Source organism: Parasteatoda tepidariorum, chromosome 2, assembly GCF_043381705.1.
Source record: "Parasteatoda tepidariorum isolate YZ-2023 chromosome 2, CAS_Ptep_4.0, whole genome shotgun sequence".
NCBI classification, from domain to species: domain Eukaryota; kingdom Metazoa; phylum Arthropoda; class Arachnida; order Araneae; family Theridiidae; genus Parasteatoda; species Parasteatoda tepidariorum.
In genome coordinates, this window is record NC_092205.1 from 89427259 (window position 1) to 89452831 (window position 25573).

Genomic DNA, 25573 nt, shown 5'->3' on the forward strand with positions numbered 1-25573 from the left:
ATTCACTGGTATATAAGACACGTTAACTTGTTTATACTTACAGGTACATTTAGATCAGTGCTTCCCAAAGTGTGGTACGCGTACCCCCAGGGATACGGGAATCGCAGAAGCGAGGGTGTGCATTCTTAAGCGAAATATCTTGCAACATACGAAAATTAAAAAAAAAAAAATTTTTGAAAACAAAGTTAGTCATGAAAATTTACGATTACGTATTTTTCTATTGGCAATTTTTTGCAGAATTAACAGTTAATAATTAGTGGTGTCAACAGCGAGTTGTGATTTTTAACTTTAGTGCAATTTCTTTATCACAGCAAAAACAATATCATCCTTCTCTCTGATGCAAATAAACTTATTAACAAAACTTAGTACCAGAAAAGAAAAATAAACATATTTTTAAAAAAATACATTCATTTTTTTATTAATGGTACTCAGCGTTACGAAAAATTTAGAAAGGGTACACAAAAGTTATAAGTTTGGGAAACACTGCTTTAGATAGAAGAAAATTGACAAAATCGATATTCCCTTAATTTTGACAGGACTTTTTATTTATCGGCACTGAATGTTAAAGAAGAAAAAAATTTATGCAATATTTGTTCTGAATTTTTTAAAAAAATTAATAAGCACAAGAGACGATTACTAATGAGCACAAGAGACGATAATTAATGAGCACAAGAGACGGTAATTAAAAAAAATTTTAGTGCTCTCTCAATAAAAGGAAGATTGACTGTTAGAGGGCTTTCTGGTCTCCCACCAACCACTTTAACCGATTTTAACTAAAATTCTGACTAATTGTAATTAAATACATTAACTAAAAAAAGTCAATGTCTCATTAACGTGAGTGACGCAGAGAACAACAAAATGCCAACAAAAGCCTCCATCTTTTTAAATCTCTCATGAAAGCTTAATATATCTGTTCTGTGTAGTTCTACATAAGTCTGTTAGTGACAATTTATGCTAGAAAATTGGGCAAGAAAATTATACTCTAAATATACGACGTTTCTAAAAATCAGCATTAAAAACAAAAAAAGCCATAAGCTACAAATAAGATAGAGGCAGTTAAAAGAAGCAAAGGATGTTTACCTACCAATTTTGATAAATAAAAAAAAAATAATTTTTTTTCTATGAATGTAAATAATTTCTATAAAAATCATCAAAATTAAAATTTTATAATTTAAATTCAACATTATTAATTGTATTTCATTTTTTAACCGTCGTTGAACAGCCGCCCCAATTTTGGGTTTACAGCCACTAATGTTCAACTCCGTATCCTTGTAATTTTGATCCCAATCCAGAAGACAAGGGAACTCCTATATCAGTACCCCCAGAGGTATTGATTTGTTATGGGAACTTGGAGGACTTTGTGACCCCGACAGATTTAACGCGCACCAGTCACCATTTAATACCTGAGGACTCTTCGGCCGGCTGTATTCGAACTCCCTTTCTCACAACCACGAGTCCAACGCCCTACCAACCACGTTATCCCGGCCTACATTATTAATTATAAACTTTGAATTATCCAGTATAATATTGATACCTTGCGCACATCCAGTTTCGGGCCAATCCAAAGTAACTAATAAATCAAGCGCGCTTCTGTACTTCAGTAAGAATGCGCCTTAAAAGGCATTCTCTGTTTGCGCTTTTATTTTCAGATTTTGTAATCTGGCAAACTTGGTACGAAAATATATTAAATCACTTTTGAAAAATGTTCAGTTCACACATCCAGTTTCGGGCCAATCCAAAGAAAATAATAAATCAAGCGCGCTTCTGTACTTCAGTAAGAATGCGCCATAAAAGGCATTCTATATTTGCAATATTTTGTAATCTGGCAAACTTGTTACGAAAATATATTAAATAACTTTTGAAAAATGCCCATAAGTGAAAGTACGCAGATTCGCTACTCGCTTTATATGTTACATTTTGTATTTTATTCTGTATTTTTATTTTCTCTTCTATATGTTTTATTTTCGCTTCAATATTCTCCTTACACTATTGTATTGATAGATTTTGATTTGACTATATTAATACAGTATTAGAAAGCACTCTCTTGGGCGGATATAATCGTGTGAGCTGAAGACGAAATTATACCTTTTCTTTCCGGATATTTTAAATTTTTTTTATTGCTTTTAAAAATATCTTTTCAATACTTTGAAATATTTTTTTTTTCCTTCTTTTCTTCGTATTTTCAACTTATTTTATAGGCTCTATGTACACTTGAGCAGGAAATAATCTGTCTCTAAGCACACCTTGTAAAGAAACCACTATTATTTATTTTCAGCAGGCTGCTGCAGTTATCGTTCCTCTGAAGATTCAGTTGGATTCGTGTTAGGAGAACACGAGAGACTGGATGACTTTAGAAAGAGAATCCGGAAGCGAACCAGGAGACTGCGGAAGCGAAGCAGTTACATGAGTTCGAGCAGTGATATGGAGGACATATCTGAAGCAGAAGAGGAAGTTCGATACATGAGAGTGGCCACATCAGAACCCTCACTGGTCTCGCAAATCAGCGGTAAGTTTTACAAGACTTAGACTAATTTATTAAACTCTATTGTAGCTTAACTGAAATCTGAAGACACTCAACAATAGAGCAATGAATTCATTAATGGTATGAAATTAAGACTACCACAGAAATAGAAATAAGGAGTAGTACAAACTCCTAGTTTCTTCCATCTCTTCTTCAAAAGCCGGTAAAAAGCTTAGTAGTTTAACAATTTTCGCTTTTTTTTATTTATTATTTTATTTATATATTTATTTATTTTGTTTATTTATTTTATTTATTTATTTATTTACTTATTAATTTTACTTATTTTATTTACTTTATTTATTTATTTCATTTATTTTATTTATTTTATTTATTTATTTTATTTATTTATTTTTTTGACTCTAAGGTGCAAGCAATGTCTCCTAAAAGAAGAAAAACGTTCCCACGTCTTAGCCACTTTGGTGAATGTCCAAAATATTTGTTATATCCGATTAATTAATTCGTTAATATTATTATATTTATTCAATATTTAAATATCAGCTGAGGATAGATTTAGGAAAAACATCAGTGTTGGGGGTACCGGTTAAANATATATAGGACAAAATAATAGGAACACCTGTGAAAAAATGAAAATATTTTACTAATAAGGAGTTGAGCCACCTTTGACCTGAATGACAGCTTGCATTCGACGTGGGATTGACAAATAAAGGTCTTGAACAAAGTTCATTGGAATTTGTAGCCATTCCTCTTGCAGGCCTGTCTCGAGTTCAGAGGTCAACTTCATCATTATGCTCATTTAATCATGTTTGAACACAGTGAGACGTGTGAACAGGGGCGTTGTCATCTTGGAACACAGGACGTTCTCCCGGAAAGAGAGTATGAAGCATAGGGTGAAGATGATCTGCAAGAATGCATCGGTAATGGTCCCCTTTGACCACGACCCTCAAGACAACGAGAGGCCCCAATCCACGGGCAGATATAGCTCCCCACACCATCACAGAACCACCTCCATGTTTCACGGTTGGAACCAGGCAGTCATCATGAAATGCTTCTGCCGGCGTTCGCCACACGAACACACGTCCGGTGGTCTGGAATAGTGTAAAAGAGGATTCATCTGACCAGATGACTTGTTCCCTTTGCAGTTGTGTCCATTTTAGGTGGTCTTGGCACCACTGTGGTCTCTTCAAAGCATTCCGCGCTGAAAGTAACGGTTTTGGAATAGCTACTCTGCCATGAATGTTAGCATGCAACTCCCGTTGAATAGTTTTCATGGATACAGGATTCTGAAGGTGGGTATTCATCTCGGATGTTATCACCAGCAGTGTAGTCTTGCGTTTTCGAGCGACTATCCTCTTCAACACCCGTCTATCACGGTCTGACAATTTCGACTTCCTGCCGCTGTTGTGCCTCGCCGAAGACACCTTACCCAACTTTGTGTATGTCGACAGAGTCCTTGATACAGTGGTCCTTGAAACACCTACCGCGATGGCTCAGGGGATAGAGCGTTCGCCTTTCAATGAGGCGAACCGGGTACGAATCTCAGTCTGTACGAAATCCGCATCCGGCTTGCACCAACCACAGTGTTGACGTGAAATATTCTCAGTGGTAGACGAATCATGGGTTAGAGTCCTCTTCCCATCAGGCTAACCGTGAGAGGTTTTCGTGGTCTTCCTCTCCGTAGAATGCAAATGCGGGTTAGCTCCATCAGAAAGTCCTCCACGAAGGAAACTTTCTCCCAATACTCGATCCAGGAGTTCCCTTGTCTGCTGGATTGGGTTCAAAATTACAATGCTACGGAGTTGAACATTAGTAGTCGTAAACCCATAAAATTAGTTCGGCTGTTCAATGACGGTTATAAAATAAAATAAAAACATTTTAGGGAAACTCTTGCAAGGTAAATCCGTAAAATGTCTCTATTTAGGGAAAAGAGGGAAATCTTAGAAATTGTAATTGGTTTATTCTATAGGTCGCGCGATTCCCACAAAGAGTAAAGGGAAAAATGTCTTTACTTGAATGCATACTTGAGCCGAAAATAGATTTAAGAGCAGGATGTGGCTTTTTAAAATTGTGAGAAAGTGTTTCGATTGGAATAATAAATTAGGAGTTGTTTTATAGATAAGAAATAACATAAAAAGATTAATAGAAGCTTTTTATGTTATTATATAAATAAAGCGCCAATAATAAATGATGGATCTTTCAGAGGAGAAGACTCCATTGTTGTGTCAAGAGGCCGAAGTGATGATTCTGAGAGGACGTAAGAAGATTATGATGACCTCAAGCAATGGCCGTCTTAAAGCTTACTCTTATGATGGTGTAAATCCTAATCTTCCTGTTCCCTTCAAGGCTAAGTTCCGTCGGAGAACAAATGAACCCCTCGAATCTCTGGTATATGCTTCTTCAAATTTTAAATTCATTGTGGTCTAATGAATGATAAGCTTCAAATAAGAGAAGGGGTGTGTAGTTCTTTTATTTGTTAAAAGAAAAAAAAACATTTTTTATAACTTTGAGGAACTTATAATTGTAAATCAAAAAAATTTATGCATAGACAAATATAATAAAAGGGAGTAAAATCTTTGACCAATCTGTTGAGCGTAATTGAATTGAATGCTCCATTTTATTGTTATGGATTATTAAAATAGTATTTACATCATAATTATTAAATGTTTTTGCAGCAAAAAGTATAACAAATAAATGTTCAAAACGTTGAATATTCCTATTTGAACCTATGTATTTTGATATTTTCAGAAATTATGTTACACATTTATAATAAGAATAATTTGCCTTCGGGGAGGACTTTTTTTTATGGAACTAACTCGCATTTATGTTACATGGAGAGACAAACCGCGAAACCTCCCACGGTTAGACTGTCGGCAAGAGGACTCTAACCTATGATCCGTCTACCACTGAGGATATTTTACGTCAGCACTGTGGTCGGTGCAAGCCGGATGCGGAGTTCATATCGACCAGCCATTGTTCGAATTCGAACCCGGTTTACCTCATTGGAAGGCGAACACTCTATCCCCTGAGCCATCATGGCTCTTTATAGCTGGATTAACATTTTTTTATGTTTAAAAAAATCATATTACTGAACTCACAGTCGGCAGGCTCAGCAATCGTCTCAACCATTTCGAACGTTCACTAACACATGTAAACACAACCGCTGTGGTGACGTTAGAGCGAAACGGTATAGTTTGTCTAAAATAAGAACTCCTCCTGACATTCGTCTGGACCTGTGGCGGTGACTATGGTAACGAGATATGACTATTTCAAGTAGGGGTGCGGGGTCACTGTTTTGCAATGGTTTCGGCTCTGGTCGGCTGGAGAAAGGGAAGTCTTTTTCTTAGGTATATTGTGTTAGTCCTAGAGTGAAGCTACCCTCCCTAAAACGAGCCATTCTTGTTTCCATAGCACCAGACGGCCTCAGACTTTGTGACGGGAGGAGCTCTTAGCTTAGACAGACTATACTTACTTTCTGGATACGCCTCGTTTGTTCGTTCGACAAAAATAAATTTCGCCCGCCATGTATAAAAATACGACAGCAAAGGGTTACATCAAAAGATTCAAACATTTTTGCACGNAATCTCAGTTCCAAAAGGGACGTTTTCGAAACAAAATTTTGAAGAGATGATAAAAAAAAAAATTCATCACATTTATCTTTGATTTTGATGTACAAGGTGCAAAAATTATGAAATACTCAGTAAAATGCCCGAAAATTATGAAATCTAAAATTATTTGATTCTGAAAATAGTTATTTAACAAATAATATTTATAAAAAGTAAATTAAAACTAAAAATAAGAAAAAATACTTAGTTATAATTTAATGTTATGAAATGTCAAAAAATGGTAGCTTTTAACCCTCTGCGGTCGTATATTAGCTATTCCAAAGCTTTTTTTTTCCTTAGAGGGCCAAGGCCTACTGTGCCCATCTCAGTTTTCTTGACCTTGGGCAGGAACAGATGTTCCAGTTAGGTCCAGTAGGAACGCCATCACCACATCCTGTTACTTAAAAAATTAAGTCTTTTGAAGGTATATGAATACCAAACAATATTTAACGTTATGTAATAGAGTTAAAGAAAAACTTGGCATGTTTCAGAAAAACTCGTATGAAACAATAATTTTTTTGGGGAGCAAGTGAAAAAAAACACACGGTTCAAGAACAAATTGTGAACTGAAAGTGCCACCGAATGGTTGAATGAGGTTTTGATTGCAGCAAAATGAATTGAATTTTCCCACCATTAGTCATTAAATTTTCACCATCGATAAATTTAAGATAATTTACAGCTGGATTTTATATTTTAATTTTATAACCGTCGTTGAACAGCCGACTCAATTTCATGGGTTTACGACTACTTATGTTCAACTCCGTAGCCTTGTAGTTTTGAACCCAATCCAGAAGACAAGAAAGCTCCTGGATCAAGTATTGGGAGAAATTTTGCCTTCGTGGAGGACTTTTTTGATGGAACTAACCCGCATTTGCGTTACATGGAGAAACAAACCGCGAAACCTCCCACGGTTAGCCAGACGGCAAGGGAACTCTAACCCATGATCCGTCAACCACTGAGGATATTTTACGTCAGTACTGTGGTCGGTGCAAGCCCGGTGCGGAGTTTGTATCGACCAGCCGTCGCTGGGATTCGAAATCGGTTCACCTCATTGGAAGGCGAACGCTCTATCCCCTGAGCCACTATGGCTCTTTACAGCTGGATTAACATTTTTTATGCTTAAAAAATCATATTACAGAACTCACAGTGTGCAGGCTCAGCAATCGTCTCAAACATTTCGAACGTTCACTGACGCATGTAAACACAACCGCTGTGGTGACGTTAGAGCGAAACGGTATATTTTGTCTAAAATAAGAACTCCTCCTGACATTCGTCTGGACCTGTGGCGGTGACTATGGTAACGAGATATGACTATTATTCAAGTAGGGGTGCGGGGTCACTGTTTTGTAGCGGTCTCGGCTCTGGTCGGCGGGAGAAATGGAATCTTTTTCTTAGGTATATTGTGTTAGTCCTAGAGTGAAGCTACCCTCCTTAAAATGAGCCATTCTTGTTTCCATAGCACCAGACGGCCTCAGACTTTGTGGCGGGAGGAGTTCTTAGCTTAGGCAGACTATACTTACTTTCCAGATACGCCTCGTATGTTCGTTCGACAAAAAAAAATTTCGCCCGTCATGTATAAAAATACGACCGCAAAGGGTTACATCAAAAGATTCAAACATTTTTGCACGGTTTCACATCAACTATCTAGTTTTGTATGCCAAAACTGACCATAAACCATCTACTCTGTAATTGTAGGTAGATAGAAATAAAGTGGTTGTTAATGATGGAATGGGCTGCCTAAGGGTGATGATTCTGTGGTTGGCAGCTAGTGTGTCCGAAACAGAAATTTCCGTCGTCTGTTCATCAGAAGAAGCAGTGTTTCAGGTAGCCACATTTTTTAAATTTCATTTCTCGCGAATAAATTTTATATTTTGCCATTTAAAATTATGTAAAAAAAATTTCTATACCGTACAAATCAATTTTTTTTTTATTATTATCAGAAAAAAGTTAAAAATATTTACTGAAAGTTATATTTTGAATAGAATTATGTTCGGATAAACGAATTTCATGATTGCTTGCAAAATTTTTTCAATTTCGCCTGAAAAAATTCACAAAAAATAAAATTAATAATAAGGGATCTAGACTATTGGGATCATATTTCTCTGATTGCGGCAACCCCTTATATTTTGAGGGTCAGAAATTTTAATCAGTCGAAAAAAAGGTATGTTTATTCCGAGAAAGTGCATTCTTGTGTCTGTTTTTCTTACTTAAAATATCGCTATTAGATTGCAGTTTTTGCTATTTAGAATAAAACTAACATAAATTGGATTAATTAATCGATTTTTTCGATGTTGTTTAATAACATTCAAATAATATTTTTGTACACCTTTACATTGACCAAATATTTCTTTATTTTTTCAGTATTATGTGGATTATTTTATGAACCTAGAAAAAAAATGATTTCTTTGCATCCTTTCTCCCTCTCAATAAACTAGTCAAAAATAGTAACAATACTAGGAAAGCAAAAGTAAAAGAACTTTAACGAGGGAAAAAAATATGGCAAAATTGTAATTCAAAATTTTCTCCCCAAATTCTATGGAAAATAGGTAATTTTGTAGACAATTTTTCTTCCCTCTGTTTATTTAGCTGTTTCAACATCAATTTATCACACCCAAATCAAAAATTTTAACTTTCTATAACTAATATTAGAGAAGCCCCTAACATACTAGAGTTAATCTCAGAAAGAAAGAAAATTTCAAAAGAAAAAGCAATTCAAAAACATGAGGCTTAACAACTAATTGACTTTTCAAACCGAAATTTACCATTAACGTTTTATATTATATATTATAATTTTGAAAGAAAAGTTAAATAAAATTCCAAATACAAATATAACTATGTGAAGCATTGCAATTAAAAAGAACCATTTTCATTTTAATAAATTTTAAATTTATCACAAAAATTCATACAAAATAATAAAACGTAACAGCAGTATATAACTTTAAAAAATCATAATTATAAAAATAAAGATTTTAAATAAATCAAAACATGAAGAAAGATTGTCTGAAAATGTAAATGGAAGCTAGTTCAGAAATAATAGACAACTAACTGTTCCGGATCGTTCGTATAGTCAGTCGTTCTACCTATTAAACTCTTTGAGGATCTCAACGACTCAAAAATACAAACGGACCTGGTCGTATGCTTTTTCAATTTGTTCTGCTGCCCAATGTTACTACTTAGAATGGCCTTTTTTTTATTATTTTTATATTATCGACAGTTTAATATTAGCTCCTCAGTATTTAATTAAAGCTTTAATTCGATTATAGGCCGCTCAGATTGGAGCTTCATTATTTCACTTAGGAGCTTGTAAGAAAAAACAAAACAACCATGACTTATATGCGCTTTTTTAGTTAAAAAATTTGTTTTTGTGTGATTAATTTAATTTTTTCTCTTTCAGACTACCAAAATTTGTTCGAGGATAGTGAATAGGAAATGGACTATTGGGGATTTGTGCAGTGAGATAGTTCAACTTTGTCGTTCTTCAAGTGATGGTATCTACAAGGAAAACATATTTCTAGAAGAGCTTTTAAGAGACTAATTAAGTGTTAAGCATACAAAACAATTACATTTTGCCTCAGACTCAATGCTGATATCACGTGACGAGTGACGTGAGGGTGAAGTTATGTCAATTGTCATATCACACATTTTAGTCAAGATAAAAACATTTAAAACCATCAGATTATATATATATACAGGGTGCGTAGCCAAATTATTCAACGAAAAATAAGCACCTTTTAAGGACTTTTCAAGCACTCAAAAAATATTTTTAACCACTTTAAAAAAATTACATAGTTAAGCAGGGTTGGAAAGTTTTTGACAATAGACGGTTTTATCTGGTTTTAACCGTTATGTCAAAAAAAAAAATCTTTTTGGCATTGTTTTCAACAATTGTCAAAAATCATGAAATTTTGAATCATGTAAAATAAATGACGCTTTCATACGCTACGGACTAACAATACGCCGAAATAGATTGGTTTGAATTAATTGTGAAAACGTTGAATAGAAAAATATGAACTGTGTCTTTTTGCATAATTCGTAGTAAAAATCAACATGGTAAACGGAACATGGAATCAACATGGTAAAAGGAAAAATCTCATTTTGGAAAAGGGAAAGTTAAGCACTTTTTAAAAACACCCAATGGAAAAAGCACCTTTAAGGGTTTTTAAAAATCGATAATAAGCACCTTTAAGCATTTTTTAAAAATGCTACGCACCCTTATATATGTATATATTAGATCTTATTTTGCATGGAAAAAAATTTATGCTGATGAACTACCTTAAAAAGAAACCTTCTTTGGCATTTACACTATTAGGAAAAAAATGATGTGGACCAATATCTCAAATTTGGAAGAATTTCAAAAGAGAGAAATAAATAATAAATAGTTACCATTTAATAATTCAAAATATTATACTGATCTCAACTGCTCTTTTTTGTTAACATATTATCACTATTTTACAGTAAATTTTATTATTTTGTTATAAAACTAATCTTGTGCCATACGAAATAATTACACGTATGATCATTATTGTTATTCTCACGAATGTCATTATAAAACGTGGATAAAGTTTGAAAATGATCTATAACTTCGTAGCTCAGAATTTAACGTACCAATAATCATAATGAAATATAGGGGTTAATGATAAGGTTGGGTAGGGGGTAAGGCGAAGTGTCACACAAAGGAATAAAAAAAAACATTGACATCCATTTATGGGCAGCTGGACCCTCACTAAGCATTCGCCACCTCGCTAAATGCTATAAAATCGTAAATTCGGTGAATGAAATCGTGTTTTGGGGAACGATTTTTTTCTAGATCCAGAAAATTACATTAATATGAATTTTTCTGAACAAACTTTGTATTTTTTAATTCGATTATAGTGATTTCCATTAAATACGTCGCATAACTACTTAATTAGGATTATATTAAGTCCACATAATGTTAGTCACAAGAGATATTGTGGGGGATCGATCATTAGACAATGCCAACATCCATCCGTAAAGTACCTTAAGACTCAATCAAGTTAGAATATCTTATATACTAGTGAATTGATGTTTAACACGAGAAAGACGGAAAATTGGTATATACCTATATTAACTAAAAGCAGTCAAAATGACTGGATTGTGAATGAGTAAATAAATTTGTTTAAAATTAATTTTTAAAATTTTTTGTATTATTTACAGTTATATAACAAGTTATTAGTAAATATTAACAATAAAAAAAAATTATATGTAGCACAAAAAGATACAAAATTCTAAGTTACAAAATTCAATATGCATCATTGTTTTTCTAATTGAAATTAAAAGCAGTCAAAATGACTTCCTTAGGCAATCTAGTGTTAATAATTGTAGTGGTAGTTACGCCATAATATTGTGTAAGCAGGGGGAAAAAACATTAACTACACATCAGTTTGTGTCAATAAAGCAGATTAAGTGGTAGCCCCCGTAGATGCATATTATTGTCCAAAAAATATCAGAGTAGTTTGTGAAAACCAATAAAACAGAGTGAAATGATTCAAATAACTTATCTTCTACAGCGATCCTCTTTTCTAAATTATTACAAAATAAGTGAAATGGTAAAAATTATTTATTAAAAAATAAAATTCTTAAAGTATGAAACGTTTTTATTTAAAATGAAATATATTTATTTAAAAGATAGATCGAAATATAAAGAAAAAATATCAAATGTTGTTTCTAATTTATATTACTACCCTAGTGGTGAGAAATTATCAAAAATTAACCCCAGTCGATTCTTATTTCTTTTTCTCAAAACCGATAAAACATCTGCATTTTTAATCCTCTCTCCATTTATTGCTAAGTTCACTCCTCCGTAACTGTTAAATTACTTTTGATTTTGATTGCATTTTTAAAATAAATCAATTTATAGTAAATTTGTATTTTGATTAAAAAATTTCTATTAGAAAAAAACTAATCATAAAAATTTGTTAAGAATTGCCTTTGGCTAAGACTAAAGCAGAAGCTTTTAATTGTGTTTCATAATCGACGACACTATAACGTCATTATAATTTAAGTATGCGTATATATACGCTAAGTTTGAGTATATATACGCAAACTTAGGACACTTTTCTGCAAAAAATAAATAAAGTAGAAAAAAAAGAGAAAGGTCACATTCTAAAAAATTATAAAAAAAGTTTACTTTTAGCTATAAAACTGACTTTAGTGAAGTGTTATAAAAAACGAATATGATGTGTTACAATTAGCCTCAAGAATAAATAATTTTACATTTCTTTTTCATATTATAATAATAAGTTTTAGAACAAAAAAATTACACCAAATGTATGTTTTAATAATTGCATGCGGAGTTGAACATTAGAAGTCGTAAACCCAAAATTGGGTCTGCTGTTCATTATATTACATCTATTACAGGGTTCCCACTCAATTTCAGAAAAAAAAATTTCCCCGACTTTCTTAGGTATGCCAGGTAAATTTCAATGAAAATCCGTACCATATTTTATCTATACCATGCAATTTTTCGTCAGAAATTTTTTTATTTGTCATGTCAAAGAATTAGATATTGTGTACAAAAACATATAATAGAATTAGAATGGAAACATGGATAAGTTTCACTAAAAAGTAAAATGTTGTCAAATAATTGTAGCAGATGCTAAAATTATTTAACTCTTATCTCAATAACTGATTACTGTTACTGACAATTCTAAGACTGGTTATTTTCCAGGTATTTTGTAAAAAATTGCAACTTTCCCTGACTATTCTCTGTTTTTTAGAGCTAGAATAAAATTCTCTGACAACTCCGGGTTTTCCCTGTTGTCCCTGAACTAAGGTCTATTGTTATGTGGATAAAAGAGGGTAGTAGTTGCTGCTCTGCACATCATATCAGGTGTCTCTAAAATTACTGATGGATTTTGAAAATTAGAACAGGGCATGATAAAGGTGTATGTGAAAGAACAAAATCAATTCTTAGTAATCCCAACAGATAGAAAAATTGTCATTATCCCTGTACTGGGAGTGAAAATCTGCTGATTTAAGACTGAAAAGTAATCATATTCGATAGAAAATCATAAAATACACATCAATATTTATAAGTCAAATTTTTAGGCGAAATGGAAATAGCATGATATGCAGTGGAAGAGGTAATAAGTTCTTCAATAAAATCTCCCATAAGTTACCTTTCCATAGCTGCCAACTCTACTGAATTTTGCCAGTTTTTCCTGGTCTACTGGTTTAATTAAAATTCCCTAAAATTAAGTAAGTTTCCTAAAAAAATCCCTATTGAAATAGAATTTTTGAGCAGATTATTGCTTGCTAGAATATTTATATAAGTATTACTAAGACATAATGAAGCGAACCTCATTTATAGAAATCCGTCCAAAACTTTTTTTTTTCTTCCAAAATGTTCAGTTTATTTTTATTTAGAACTCTCTTTTTAAAGTAAATAAAAAATATCTTATCTAACTATCTTTGATGAATTAAATGTCGATTAATATTCAAAATTATGAGTAAATATAATACATAACGTTTCAAGTATGTTTAATGTCAATCATAACTGGAAAAAATTGCTATTTTTCTATTTTGATGAGTATAAAAATCCCTATGTGTAAAATATTTAGTACATTATGCAATTTATATTATTATCATGAAATTTATATTATATCGGAAAATCTACTAGATTTTTTCCTATCCATGTTGGGCCTTTCACTATTGTTTATTTCACCTTATTATAATTGTTATTAATTTAAACTTTCCGATTCTTGCCATTTGGAATCATAAAACACTAGAGTTTTAATTAGATCCTTCTATAAGCATAAAAATTCGATTTTTCAACAAAGAGATATATATTTTTAAAATAAGAAGAATTCGATCTATGTTCAATAGTGTAATTCTTCTTACTTATACACTTTGGTAAAAATAAAACTCAGAATAAAATTGTGTTAATTCATTTTATTTAACGCTCCTTTTAACAACAACAAATGAATAGTAACGATTCTTGTTAATGTAAACTATTACAACATAAATAACAACAATAAAATACAAACTCAAAAAATTTCTCATTTGCAGCAACAAAACGTAAAGGAAATATATTGATAAACATGATTTAGTTCTGTAAATAAATACATAACTAAGCATGCACTTAAAAAAATTCAGAAGAAATATTGAAAATCGAACACTTAATTATCGTAACATATACATTCTTAATACATCAGGATAACATACATGACATAAAGTGCCATAAATATATTATTTTTATGAGCAGTAGAAGTGATACATAAAGATAATATTGTGCAGAAATATTTAATATAAATATTTTCTTCAGAAAAGTTTATTCAAAAAGTTGATACATAAAATTTTAATATCGTAGAGCGCCATTTATAAGATCACTGATTAATCGAATTGAATGATAAGCAAGATTGAATAAGTGCATCTTTTACCTAAGTGCTCTAGTTTTTTTTCCTACAAAAAATCTGAGAACAAGTTTAGTAAAAAACCTTAAGATTAGAAATAGAAATCCAAAAATTTTATGTGCATATTAAAATATCAAAACAATCCCTACATTTTGAGCAATAAAAAAGTATGCACGAATTAAATATCTTTTGAATTTATAGTATCAAGGTTTTAATAAAAATCGATGCATGATTATTAGATTGCACGAATGTGAATAGCGATAAGAAAGCACTTAGGTAGCATAGATGCATGATTATTAGATTGCACGAATGTAAATAGCGGTAAGAAATTTTTAATTCACTGAATTGCAATTTGTAACTTCAAAATGTGTGAATACAGATCATGCGTGAATACAGAAGGGTAATTTTGAAAAGCAATGTGCCATTTTAAATTTTATGAATGTTGTTAATAACTTTTATAAAGGTAAGATAAAGTGTAAAAAATTAAATTTTTGAATCGGAAAAGCACAATTTTTATCAAAAATTCTGAAGTTTTCTTCTTATGAAATGAAAGGGGGAGGGAAGCAGAATTTGGTCAAGAATAAGAAAAAATTATCTGAACCCTGAAAAATCTATCTTTGCCTTCAGATTCTCTAAAAAGGATCTTGAAGCATAGAATCTCTAAAAGACTGAATTGAGGAACAAAAACATTAACAGCAAAGCACTTTAATTGGCACGCAATTACATTAGGTATTAAAAGCAAGGCATTCTATTTAAAATTTTATTTAAAAAATTGACATTGCTATTTTTTTTTGAAGTTGTCCAAATATCTGGATTTCTCGTTAATCAGATCGGTCTGATCAATGGCTTCAGATAATCAATGCAAGGCGCTCTACAACACCGAGAAAATGTAAAGGATAAAAAAATTCAGCTAAACTAATTGAGTTGAGGTGTAAAATTGCAGTATAAATATATATATATATATAGACATGTAAAGAGACAGAGTAGTACATTATAAGAAAAATAGTAGATTATACAAAATAGAGAAACATGAAAGTTTACAAATTAGGCACAATTTAAATGAGGTCACACACTGGCTCAGTCCATTTTCTAATTTTTTTTTTCTAACGTCTTTGAGGAATATTGAAAATATTTTTCACATTTTAGTTATTTTACATCCGTCAATCGTTTTTTCGAAATGTTTTTTTAAAAAAATTACTACAATAAATTTAGGAGTACTTAAACAAAAATATTTAAAATTTCAGATACAGGCGGGTTTTTTATCTATTTAAAGCAGTCAAATTTTTAGAAAGGGAAACAATGCAATCCAAAGTTCTCCATGATCAAGAAGCTTCAGTGATTTCTAATGTATTTATAACTCTATCTAGGAAATAAAGTTATAACAAAACAAGCACTAGTAAATGTTTTTTCTAATCACCAACCAAACTAAAATTAACACCTTTTTGCCTCAAAATCCGAAATAGTTCTTTAATATGCAGAAAATATTTTGAATACGTAAGCTATTTTAAAATAATCATGGGCTGTTTAAGCAATATTTATGTAATCTCAAATGCCCATAAGAGATTTCTGGTTTCTCCTGTAAAATTTCAAAAAAATGGACAAAGCCAGTTTTAAATCTAAAGACCTCGAATGAAATGTGATTGGCATTAAAATATTTAGCTGGAGAACCTTTTTAGAATAATTAAAACATTGATATGCCTTGCAGAACATTGAGACACTATTAAAAGGAATCAAAGAAATTGTAAAAAATTATACATTTCTTAAATATTAATTTCATATTTTAGCAATTAATTAGCATAGTCATTTATTAGAAAATTGTATTTCAATGTTATTTTTTTCCGGAGTTAAAATGAGTAAAATACTGATTGCTTACATTTACTGCACTATATTTACTATATAAAATGAACCAAAATTACGAATCAGAAAATACCTGTTAGAATTTGAATCATCACTTTAGAATCATTTTTTTTCTTTTTTGAAAAAAAAAATTGGACTTATAGCTGGTTGACACTCAAATTAATTCTTTTTCCCTGATTTTTTTTTTTTTTTTTTTTTTTTTTTTTTTTTTTTTTTTTTTTTTTTGATACTTAAATTCCTTGTGGCATAAATGATTAATAAAAAAGCATATTTATCAAGAAAACATTCATTTTTCTATTAGATTTTTTTACTAGAATACACTAATTAATCAGAGTATTTAACTAGTGCCCCATAAATATATCATACTGATTTTAACTATGATACAAAGTTATTTTTGTTTTTTGCTTTGATGTAGAGCAGAAATGCTGGTATTTCATAAAAATTCAGTTTTCTATATTGGAATCAATAATTAGAAAAAATTCTTGATACAATTTAAATTTTGATTGAATTATTTCAAAATTTTGATTATATTCATTTAAAAATTTTCAAACTAAGAAGAACTAGTTTGCAATGTTGTTAATGTGACAAAATTTGTAATACTTTCTTTGATAAATATTTTTAAAACATAACCTTTGTAACAGTTACAAACATAATTTGTTAATAACTAATCTAGATTATTTAATTAAGTTTAACAAATTTGTCTTTATTATTACGCTTCAAAAAAAAATATTTTTTTTATACAATTACCGCTATTTTTGTCTTGCTAATAATTTAATATCAACGTTTGCTCGAAAAGAAAGAAAGAAAGAAACTGAAGGTATATGATATCTAATTATCCTATAAGTATCGCATAAAAAAATAATTGGAAATATCCATTTTAATGAAGAAAACACTCTTTATTTAAGTGTATGTGATTAATCAGCAAAAGCATGCTATAACAGCTATAATTCACACTGGATTAGAAAAAAAAATTTATTAAAATAAAGTGTTTAGGGAAATCACAGCAAATTGGAATAGATACAATAAACACTTTGACATGACTAGGAAGTTTTTGGTAATGGAATTGGTGGATAAGAATAACAAAATAATACGGTGCTCAATAGTACTCTAAAAATATATATTATGTCTTTAAAATAAGTTGCTAAGATGTAAATAAAAAACATCATATAAACACAGAGAAGCATTTAAACATCAACAACCATCTTCTTGTGAATATCAGTGTTGCCAACAATCTGAAAAAATATTTTTAATGAATGAAAAAATAAAGGCAGCTAAGGATGACATAATAAAATACATCTATTTTCATAACTCAGCATAAAAATAAAATAATAATAAAAATATCATTCAATAAATACGTCATTTAATGCAAAAAAAAGAACTTAATTTTTAATTCTTGAATAATTACGACAAAATAATAACAAAACATTTCTAATCAACTGTTACAGTAAAATGCGTACTGATAAACAAATTCCACAGATAATTTCCAACATGTTTTGAAAAATTTCACCTAGACATCATTTTATTTGAAATTGTGATATTTTTTCAACATTTTATCAAGGAAAATAAAGAATTTTTCATTATGAAAAATACAAAAGATAACTAAAGAAAGTAGTGGATATTCTGGCCAAAAGCAATGGAAGCCATGGCAATTGCAAAATAAATAAATAATTAATAGGTAAAATAGTTAAGAAAATATCTTTTTATTTGCAACTGTCATTTTCAACATTTTGTCCATAAAAGCAAAGTAAGAAAGTAGATAAAACCTTACACAAACAAAATGCTAGTAATAGTATTTCCAGAACAAAATGAGTAATTGTCGCAATTCCATATAAAATCAACAAACAAAAAAATTTTTAGGTCAACAATTCAGATTTGTAGGACCATTTGTTTTCAAGTTAAGCAAATTTAAAGAGTAAAAACTTTAGATCTAAAAAGCAAAATTTTGTGTCGTTTTTAATAGCATTTCATAAAATATAGAACATGGTTAAGTAATGATCATTAAAAGGAAAAAGAGCATTACTACTTACACCACAAAATTCTTCAAAGCATATTTTTCCATCGCCATCTTTGTCGGCATACTGTATTGTCTTATCAACAATCTGCTGAAGCTGGGTGTCTTTCAAATTATTGCCAACCATCATCTTAAGTACAGTGAAAAGTTCCCCATTAGAGATGAAACCATCATTGTCAATGTCATAAATCCTAAAAGCAACTGGAAAAAAAATTTGTAGTCTTCTTTTTAAAGTGATATAATAGAGACTTTTGTAAAACCTCATGCTTGATAAGTATAATGAATGAGGTATTTTTCCATCCTCTTTTACTAAACAAACAACACAAACTAGAATAAGAATTTAGTCTGTCTTGCTTTGGAACAGATGAGTTACTCATTAGATAATTTCCTCGGTAGGTAGGGCTGGAAATTAAAGAAGACCACTATAATTTGGTCAACACAAAAAAATTATTGGCGGCCCCTGGGTAGGTAGGTACTTTATTTACATCGCACTAGAGCTACACGATGGGCTATTGCCAACGGTCTGGGAAACATCCCTGAGAATTATTCGAAGACATGCCATCACAATTTTGATCCTCTGCAGAGGGGATGGCTACCCTGCTTCGGTAGCATGACGACTTGCATGCAAAGACAAGTACTTTACGGTAGAACAATTTAGCGAGGACCTATACCACGCACAATCAGTCCCTACGCGGGCTGATCAAAGTGGTCACCCATTCGCTTACTATCCCGCTTAAATGACTAAACTTATCACCTGCTTAAAAATGACTAAAATCAATTAAAAAGTGATTAAGAGTGACTTAATTAAAAACAGTGTTAATATCCAGGCAACATTTTACTAGCCTTATAAATATACAAGTTTAAGAAAAAAATTAATTTAGAAACATTAATATCTGAAGAAATTAAATATAACTTTAAATTATTTTTTAATTAACTACTATTAAAAAAAATTACACAATAAATATTCTCGAATATTTCCTCACTAAAAAAAAGTGTACATGTTTAACAATCAAATTTTAAATGTGCGACTTTTTCAAAACTTGATAACTCGGAAACTATTTGACCACTTGCGCTCAAATTTTGTTTTTTGTCATTCAAAATTACCTTATTTTTAAATGATGTAAAAATTCTTATGCCTTACAATTCAAAACTTTTTGATTATTTTCAAATCAAATAAAAAAAATAATTGTTAAAAAAAATTTTTTACATTAAATTATCCTTGTTTAAATAAATTTCAAAATTGTGCACAAGCGATTTTTTTTCCAGTGAAATTTAACATAAAAATAACTTTTCTATTATTCCTAGAACTTCCCTTTACATTCTAAATCATGAAAAAAAAAAACTCAAACCAATATACACTTTATTATTGCAAAAAAAAAACAAAAAAAAAGGAAAAGACTATAAAAAATTGAAGCAATTTATGAACAATGAAAACAATATATAAAATATACACTTACATCTTAATTTTGATTCTTTATCACCTTTAACACTGAATTGTGATACACCTTCAATGAATTCTAATTAAAAAAAGGAACAAAAAGTATTCAATATACAGACAACAAAAATGAAAAATTAATACCAAAATAGTTATTAAGTCTTATAATTTTATAGTTGGTACACCGCCAACAATATCTTTATGCAAAGCTCACGCGCAAAGAATATGATATCACGATATTATATGTGCTTTTATTTCGAATTTTGCTGGTTAGCTACGATGTTTTATTGCATAAGAAAGATAGCTAATAGAAGTTTCTTTCCCCTAAAATTATTTTCATGTATTTTTTTAAATTAGGTAGTTGAAGATGAGTGAATCAATGGATAAACAAAATAAATTTCTATGATGCAATCTTGCATACATAATAGTAGTATATTTTATTCAAAAGGAAGTTGCATTGTTCATGCAGAATAAAATTGCGAAATAAACAATTGTCTTGCAAAACTTCAAAATACTCCTGGAAGTAATTGATTGTTAAAAGTGAAATAAAAAAAAAACTTAAGAAAGAATAAACTTAAAAAACTAATAAATAAGATATACTTAAGAAATTAATAATATATCACACCAATATGGTCAAAAAACCCAAAGTCTTTTGACATGATCGCTGAAGTGTCTTAAATATTAATAAAAATATAAAAGAAAGAAAAGTAATAAAAAAATCCAATTTTAACATGCTCTGCAGCAATAAGTTACTGGACAAGCTCAGCCTTGTTTCCTTCCTTCCTCAATGGCACGACAGCCCCGGGTGGGCCCTGGCCTTCTCAATCAACTTCCTCCAGGCCTGCCTCTGCCTGGCAGTTGTCNCGGAGGGGAGACACCAGACAAAGAGGAACACCCTGGTCCTCCAGGTTGGGGGTTGGGCTAACAACTCTACCCTATAAAAAAATCTTGTTGCGAAGTCTCAAGTCAATGAATCCGGACCGAAATTTAGAAGACGACCTGGCAAATCTTACATGGAACTGAGAATCGGAACTTGGAACATTCAGCCTTGTTTAAAAGTATCAAATTGGAACTAATTCTGCTCAAACAATACACCATACATTGGATATTTTCCTGGTTAGACTTTTACCAGGACTAACACTAGTTTTTACCAAGACCAGGCACGGTAAAAACTAGGTTTTTGCAGGCAAAAACCAAGGGAAAAACCTGGTAAATACTATTAACCTATGTTTATTTATTTACAGATATAATGGTTTATTAGTTACAACTGATTAGAATACATATTATTTCCATATTATATAACAAATATATTAATAATTTAATTATAATATAATATACATGTATATATACACTACCCTGCAATAAAGAAATATACACTTAGAGTTTTTGACATTTTTTTAAATTTCTCAAGAAAATACTTAAAGGATTAATTTATAAAATTAGAGATGTTTAGTTCATGTAATTTTTCATATTTAGCAATAAGATTTAAAGCTTTCAGAAGTTTGGGAGACGGACAATAAATTACGAAAGAATAAACACTATTCCAGAAAATCAAGCAATAAGCTTGTATCTTGTATTGATTAATTTAGTTGTTATTTTTAATAACTGCATAAAATTTCGTACACCGAAGTTAAATATTAATGAAGATATGGACATATTTATAAAAAAAAAATTTTAAAAATCTTGACTTACGTTTTTTTTTTCTTTTTTGCTATAACTTTATAAATATTCAATGAAATTAAAAAAAAAAAATTTTGGAGCAATTTAAAACTAATTTAAAAATTATTTATTTCAAATTCAAAAAAAAAAATTATTGAAAATTGTACAAGATATAAATATTTAAGGTAGTTATTTTATACTGAGCATGAAAAAATTTAGAAAAGTTTCTTCGTAACTTTGCAGTGAATCTTATTCGACAACTATTGAAAAAAGTATCTTAAAAGTATCTAGTAGTAATATCTTAAAATTTTAAAAAGTTTCAAGCAATTTTCTAAGCAGTTTTTGTACTTATTAAAATAAAGCTAAAAAAAAAAATCGAGATTATTCTACAAATTTTATTTCGTATAAGACAAAATTTAATAACTTACAATAACCATCCGGAAACCAAAATGTGATGGTATAAGGAAAGACCCTACTTTTATGGGGGATGATCCCCTACAATGCCGGTGCATTTTTGATCCATCTTGTTTAATAGTACAAAATGAAATTTGTAAAAAAACCCTGATCGTTTTGAACTTTCTTTCAAAAAGTACAAAAACTACTTAGAAAATTGCTTGAAACTTTTTAAATTTTTAAGATGTTTAAAACTTTTTTCATTAGTTGTCAAATACCGTTCAAAAGAAATACCTTAAATACTTATATCTTGCGCAGCTTTTTAACGATTTTTTTTTAAATTTTAAATAAATAATTTTTTAATTAATTTCATATTGATCCAAAAATATTGTTTTATTCCATTGAATATTTATAAAGTCATAGTAAAAGCATGCAAGTGAAAAAATTTTTTTGTTTTAATAAAAAAGTCCCCATCTCTATAAATATTTACTCTAAGTTTACGAAATTTTATGCAGCTATAAAAAATAACAACTAAGGTAATCAATATTAGTTGCAAGCTTATTGCTTGATTTTCTAGCATAGGGTGTTAAAATTTTTTTTGTTTTCTTTTGTAATTTAATTGTCTCTCTCCCAAAGCTCTGAAAGCTTTAAATCTTATTGCTTAGTATTAAAAATCGCATGAACTAAACATCTAAAGTTATAAAATAATTTTTTAAGTGTTGCTTGAGAAATTTTAAAAAATGTCAAAAACTTAGAGTGTCTTTTCCGTTATTGTAGGGAAGTGCATAGGTATATCAGCACGTAACAAGTCATTGGACAAAAGTGACGTGATGACCATTGACCAATGACCATTAATTAAAAATTAAAATCATATTTACAAATTACATTATTTATTGTATTATATAAAAAAAATTTCTTACATGTTTCAGAAATTTTGAATTTAAATTTGGTCGAGCCATTCTAAATTGCAAAAGTAACTGTAAGTCAAACTTAGATATAACTTCAAACTTCTTAAAGAGTTCTTTACGCAGTAATATGCCTTAAAAATGTTGAATTACAATATCTTGAAGAGACTATTGGTGGAATCATAGCAATACCTCACCAATACCAATTTGGCATTTTTGTGAAATATGATTTAGGATTTCATCAAAATATACTACAAAGTTTTTGTTATTTAATGACTTTTAAAGAATGCTTTAAAAAAGAGGAGCAAAACCATAACAAATAAGGCAAGACATTTTCATACGCCCTAAATTACATTTTTTCACAATATAATATATTTTTCCTATATTACTGAAGGCATTAAAGGAAGAAAGTGAAGCTTTAAAAGTTCTAAATTTACTTTGTATTTTGGACATTAAATTTAAGGATATTAGAGTTCTTCTATTATTTCCCCTCATTATTTTTTCGATACAAAATTCCATGTAGACGTTTTTTTCTTTACTTAAGTGGCACATCTTTGATTGTGCCTCTCTCTGTTCGCGCAGCTGGTGAGAGCTTGTTTTCCCATATTGCATTATAACTTTTTAGCGGAATTAACATTATGCAACAAATGGATTGTCTAGGCTACTGTCATCTATCCGGTGAAGAACATAATGACACATTCTTCAAATCTGTATTAAATACGCTCTTTTAGAAACAATTGAAAACTCACCCTCAGGCAACAAAACAGCTGCAGTAAACTACAACACTGCTACGTCAGAACAGATTGAATGTTGCCATTTCAATCAAAGTTAAATCGAGAAATTTAAGGCATCTAAGATACTACATAGGTAGGAGTTTCAGGAAGAGAGAAAGAAGAGCAGAGAAGAAAAAGAAGAAATGAAGAGCTTCTATAGTTGGGCAGCAGCTAGCTACAATTGCTACTTTTTCTTCTTTTGTGATGTGAAAGAAATCAGCTTTTTTTCTCAATGAGTTTAAAAACTGAGAAAAGTAATATTTCTTGTATTTGTTCGGCATCCTGAAACCCTGATTTCAGCGATATAATTATTTGGATTTTTCTGTTAATCGTATGGGTCTACTCTATCAGGGTGCGTAGCCAGATTTTTCAACAAAAAATAAGCACCTTTTAAATACTTTTTAAGCACTCAGTTAAGTACTTTTTCAGCACTCTTAAGTACTTTTCAATCCCTTTCCAAAAAAAATATCATAATTAGGATTTGTGCAGTAATAAAAAATAAAAAAATTCCTGTCGTTTAAAGTTCTTAATTTATAAAAATAAAATCAATAAAATTATTTTCAAAAACTTTGCATAATCATGATGAAATAACTAGTTTCTGATAAATATTGCAGAGAAAATTATGCACTTCTTTGTAATTTAGAACAACAATCGACACGGCAAACAAAAAATCTCTTCTTAGATAGAATATTAAGAACTTTTTACAAACCCCGAATAAAACAAACCCCTTTAAGGGCTTTTAAAAAATGTAAATCAAAAATAAGCACCTTTTAAAAACGCTACGCACCCTGTCTATGAATGTTTTGGATAATCAGCATTCACCTATATATTACAACCAGATCATTGACAAACTACTTAAATAGTAAATTTTGCAGTAACAAAATACCTTTGAAATCCACTTCCCCATTTCCATCTGTATCAAAGATTTCAATGACTCTCTGGACGAGTGGATTCTGTTGCAATTCAGGTAGTGACATGAATTCCTCCACACTGAGCGAGCCAGAGTTATCCAAGTCCAACTTCCTGAACCTTTTCCCCAGTCTCTTGATTTCATCAGCATCAACTGTCAAAATATTCTCTTTTTTTTTATTGTTACAAATGACATTTACAACTGCTTTTAGTTCATAAATGATTATTAGGTTAATTTTTGCCCATTTTATCATTAAAATTAAAATCAAGGTTGGTCAAAAAAAAAAATTAACAAAAATTTTAAGAAAAGTAACATGAAAGTTTAAAAAAAAAATTGCAATAAAGGAAAAGAGAAAAAAGCGAAAATTTACACTATGTATTGAATAATGAACCATAATTTAAAAAGAATGAATTATGGTTCAAACTATTTTCTTCTTGCGAACTGCAAACCTATTCATATAATTTCTACAATGCATCTTTGTTATGTGTTTCAGTTATAAAATGGGTTCAGGTAAAGAATTTGTATCAGCAAACTATATCAAAGTAAAAAAAAAAATATCAAATATAAAAAGTGTATTAAATGCTTAAGCATAATTACTAAAATACTTTTAGATTCTTGAAAATACTTTTTCATAACTCATTTGCTTCAATAATTCCAATTGTTAACATTTTTAGTTGGGCTTAGAATTATTATGCAAGTCAAAAGAATTTCTGTAGCAAATATTTTAGTTTTAACTTTTATGTCTGTATCTTACTTCATTTTTCGAAGAAAAAAAAAAAGTCATACTTTTGATGATTATATATATATATGTGCGTGAGTGTTTGTAATAGGGACATAACGAATATTCGGCGACTATTCGGTATTCAACCCTTTCTCCCAAATATTCGGATGGCTGAATATTTGGTCAGATATTCAGCCAAATACTTTTTTGGAAAAGTATTTTCGACAAAGTCTTTGTTGAAAGGGAATTTGAATAGATTTAATGAAGAATAATTTTAATATGCATTTGAATTTCTAATTTCCCCTACTTTTTCGTGTTCATTCAACTATTTGCGCACTGATGTTACGATCTATAAGAATAATATTAACTGAGAAATAACCGGAATTTTTAAAAAAAAACGTGGAATTCAGTAGCACTAGCTAAAAAGTTGAAAAAACGATTAAATTGTCAGATTAA

The 25573-nt window shown here is 30.2% G+C and overlaps 2 protein-coding genes across 4 annotated transcripts in view; one reads left to right on the forward strand and one right to left on the reverse strand.

The window, feature by feature from the left end:
- The window catches only part of LOC107442803 (serine-rich adhesin for platelets), a 42385-nt gene extending 27809 nt beyond the window's left edge, over window positions 1-14576 (forward strand). For 2 of the 3 annotated variants that reach the window (XM_043046243.2, XM_043046242.2), the window contains exons 12-15: window positions 2276-2506; window positions 4680-4864; window positions 7777-7905; window positions 9476-14576. In XM_043046243.2, coding sequence (XP_042902177.1) covers window positions 2276-2506; window positions 4680-4864; window positions 7777-7905; window positions 9476-9616 — 686 coding nt within the window. In that variant the 3' untranslated portion in view covers window positions 9617-14576. The remainder of the gene's footprint in view (window positions 1-2275; window positions 2507-4679; window positions 4865-7776; window positions 7906-9475) is intronic. The other variant, XM_043046244.2, reaches the window with a different exon arrangement.
- LOC107442800 (calcineurin subunit B type 2) lies at window positions 13978-24549 on the reverse strand (the record flags this gene model as incomplete). Its single annotated transcript, XM_043046245.2, is given in 4 exon segments — window positions 13978-17542; window positions 18338-18522; window positions 19779-19838; window positions 24373-24549. Coding segments are annotated over 4 exon segments (470 nt in total), but the record flags the coding sequence as incomplete, so codon positions are not given.
- Between the last annotated feature and the right edge of the window lie 1024 nt (window positions 24550-25573).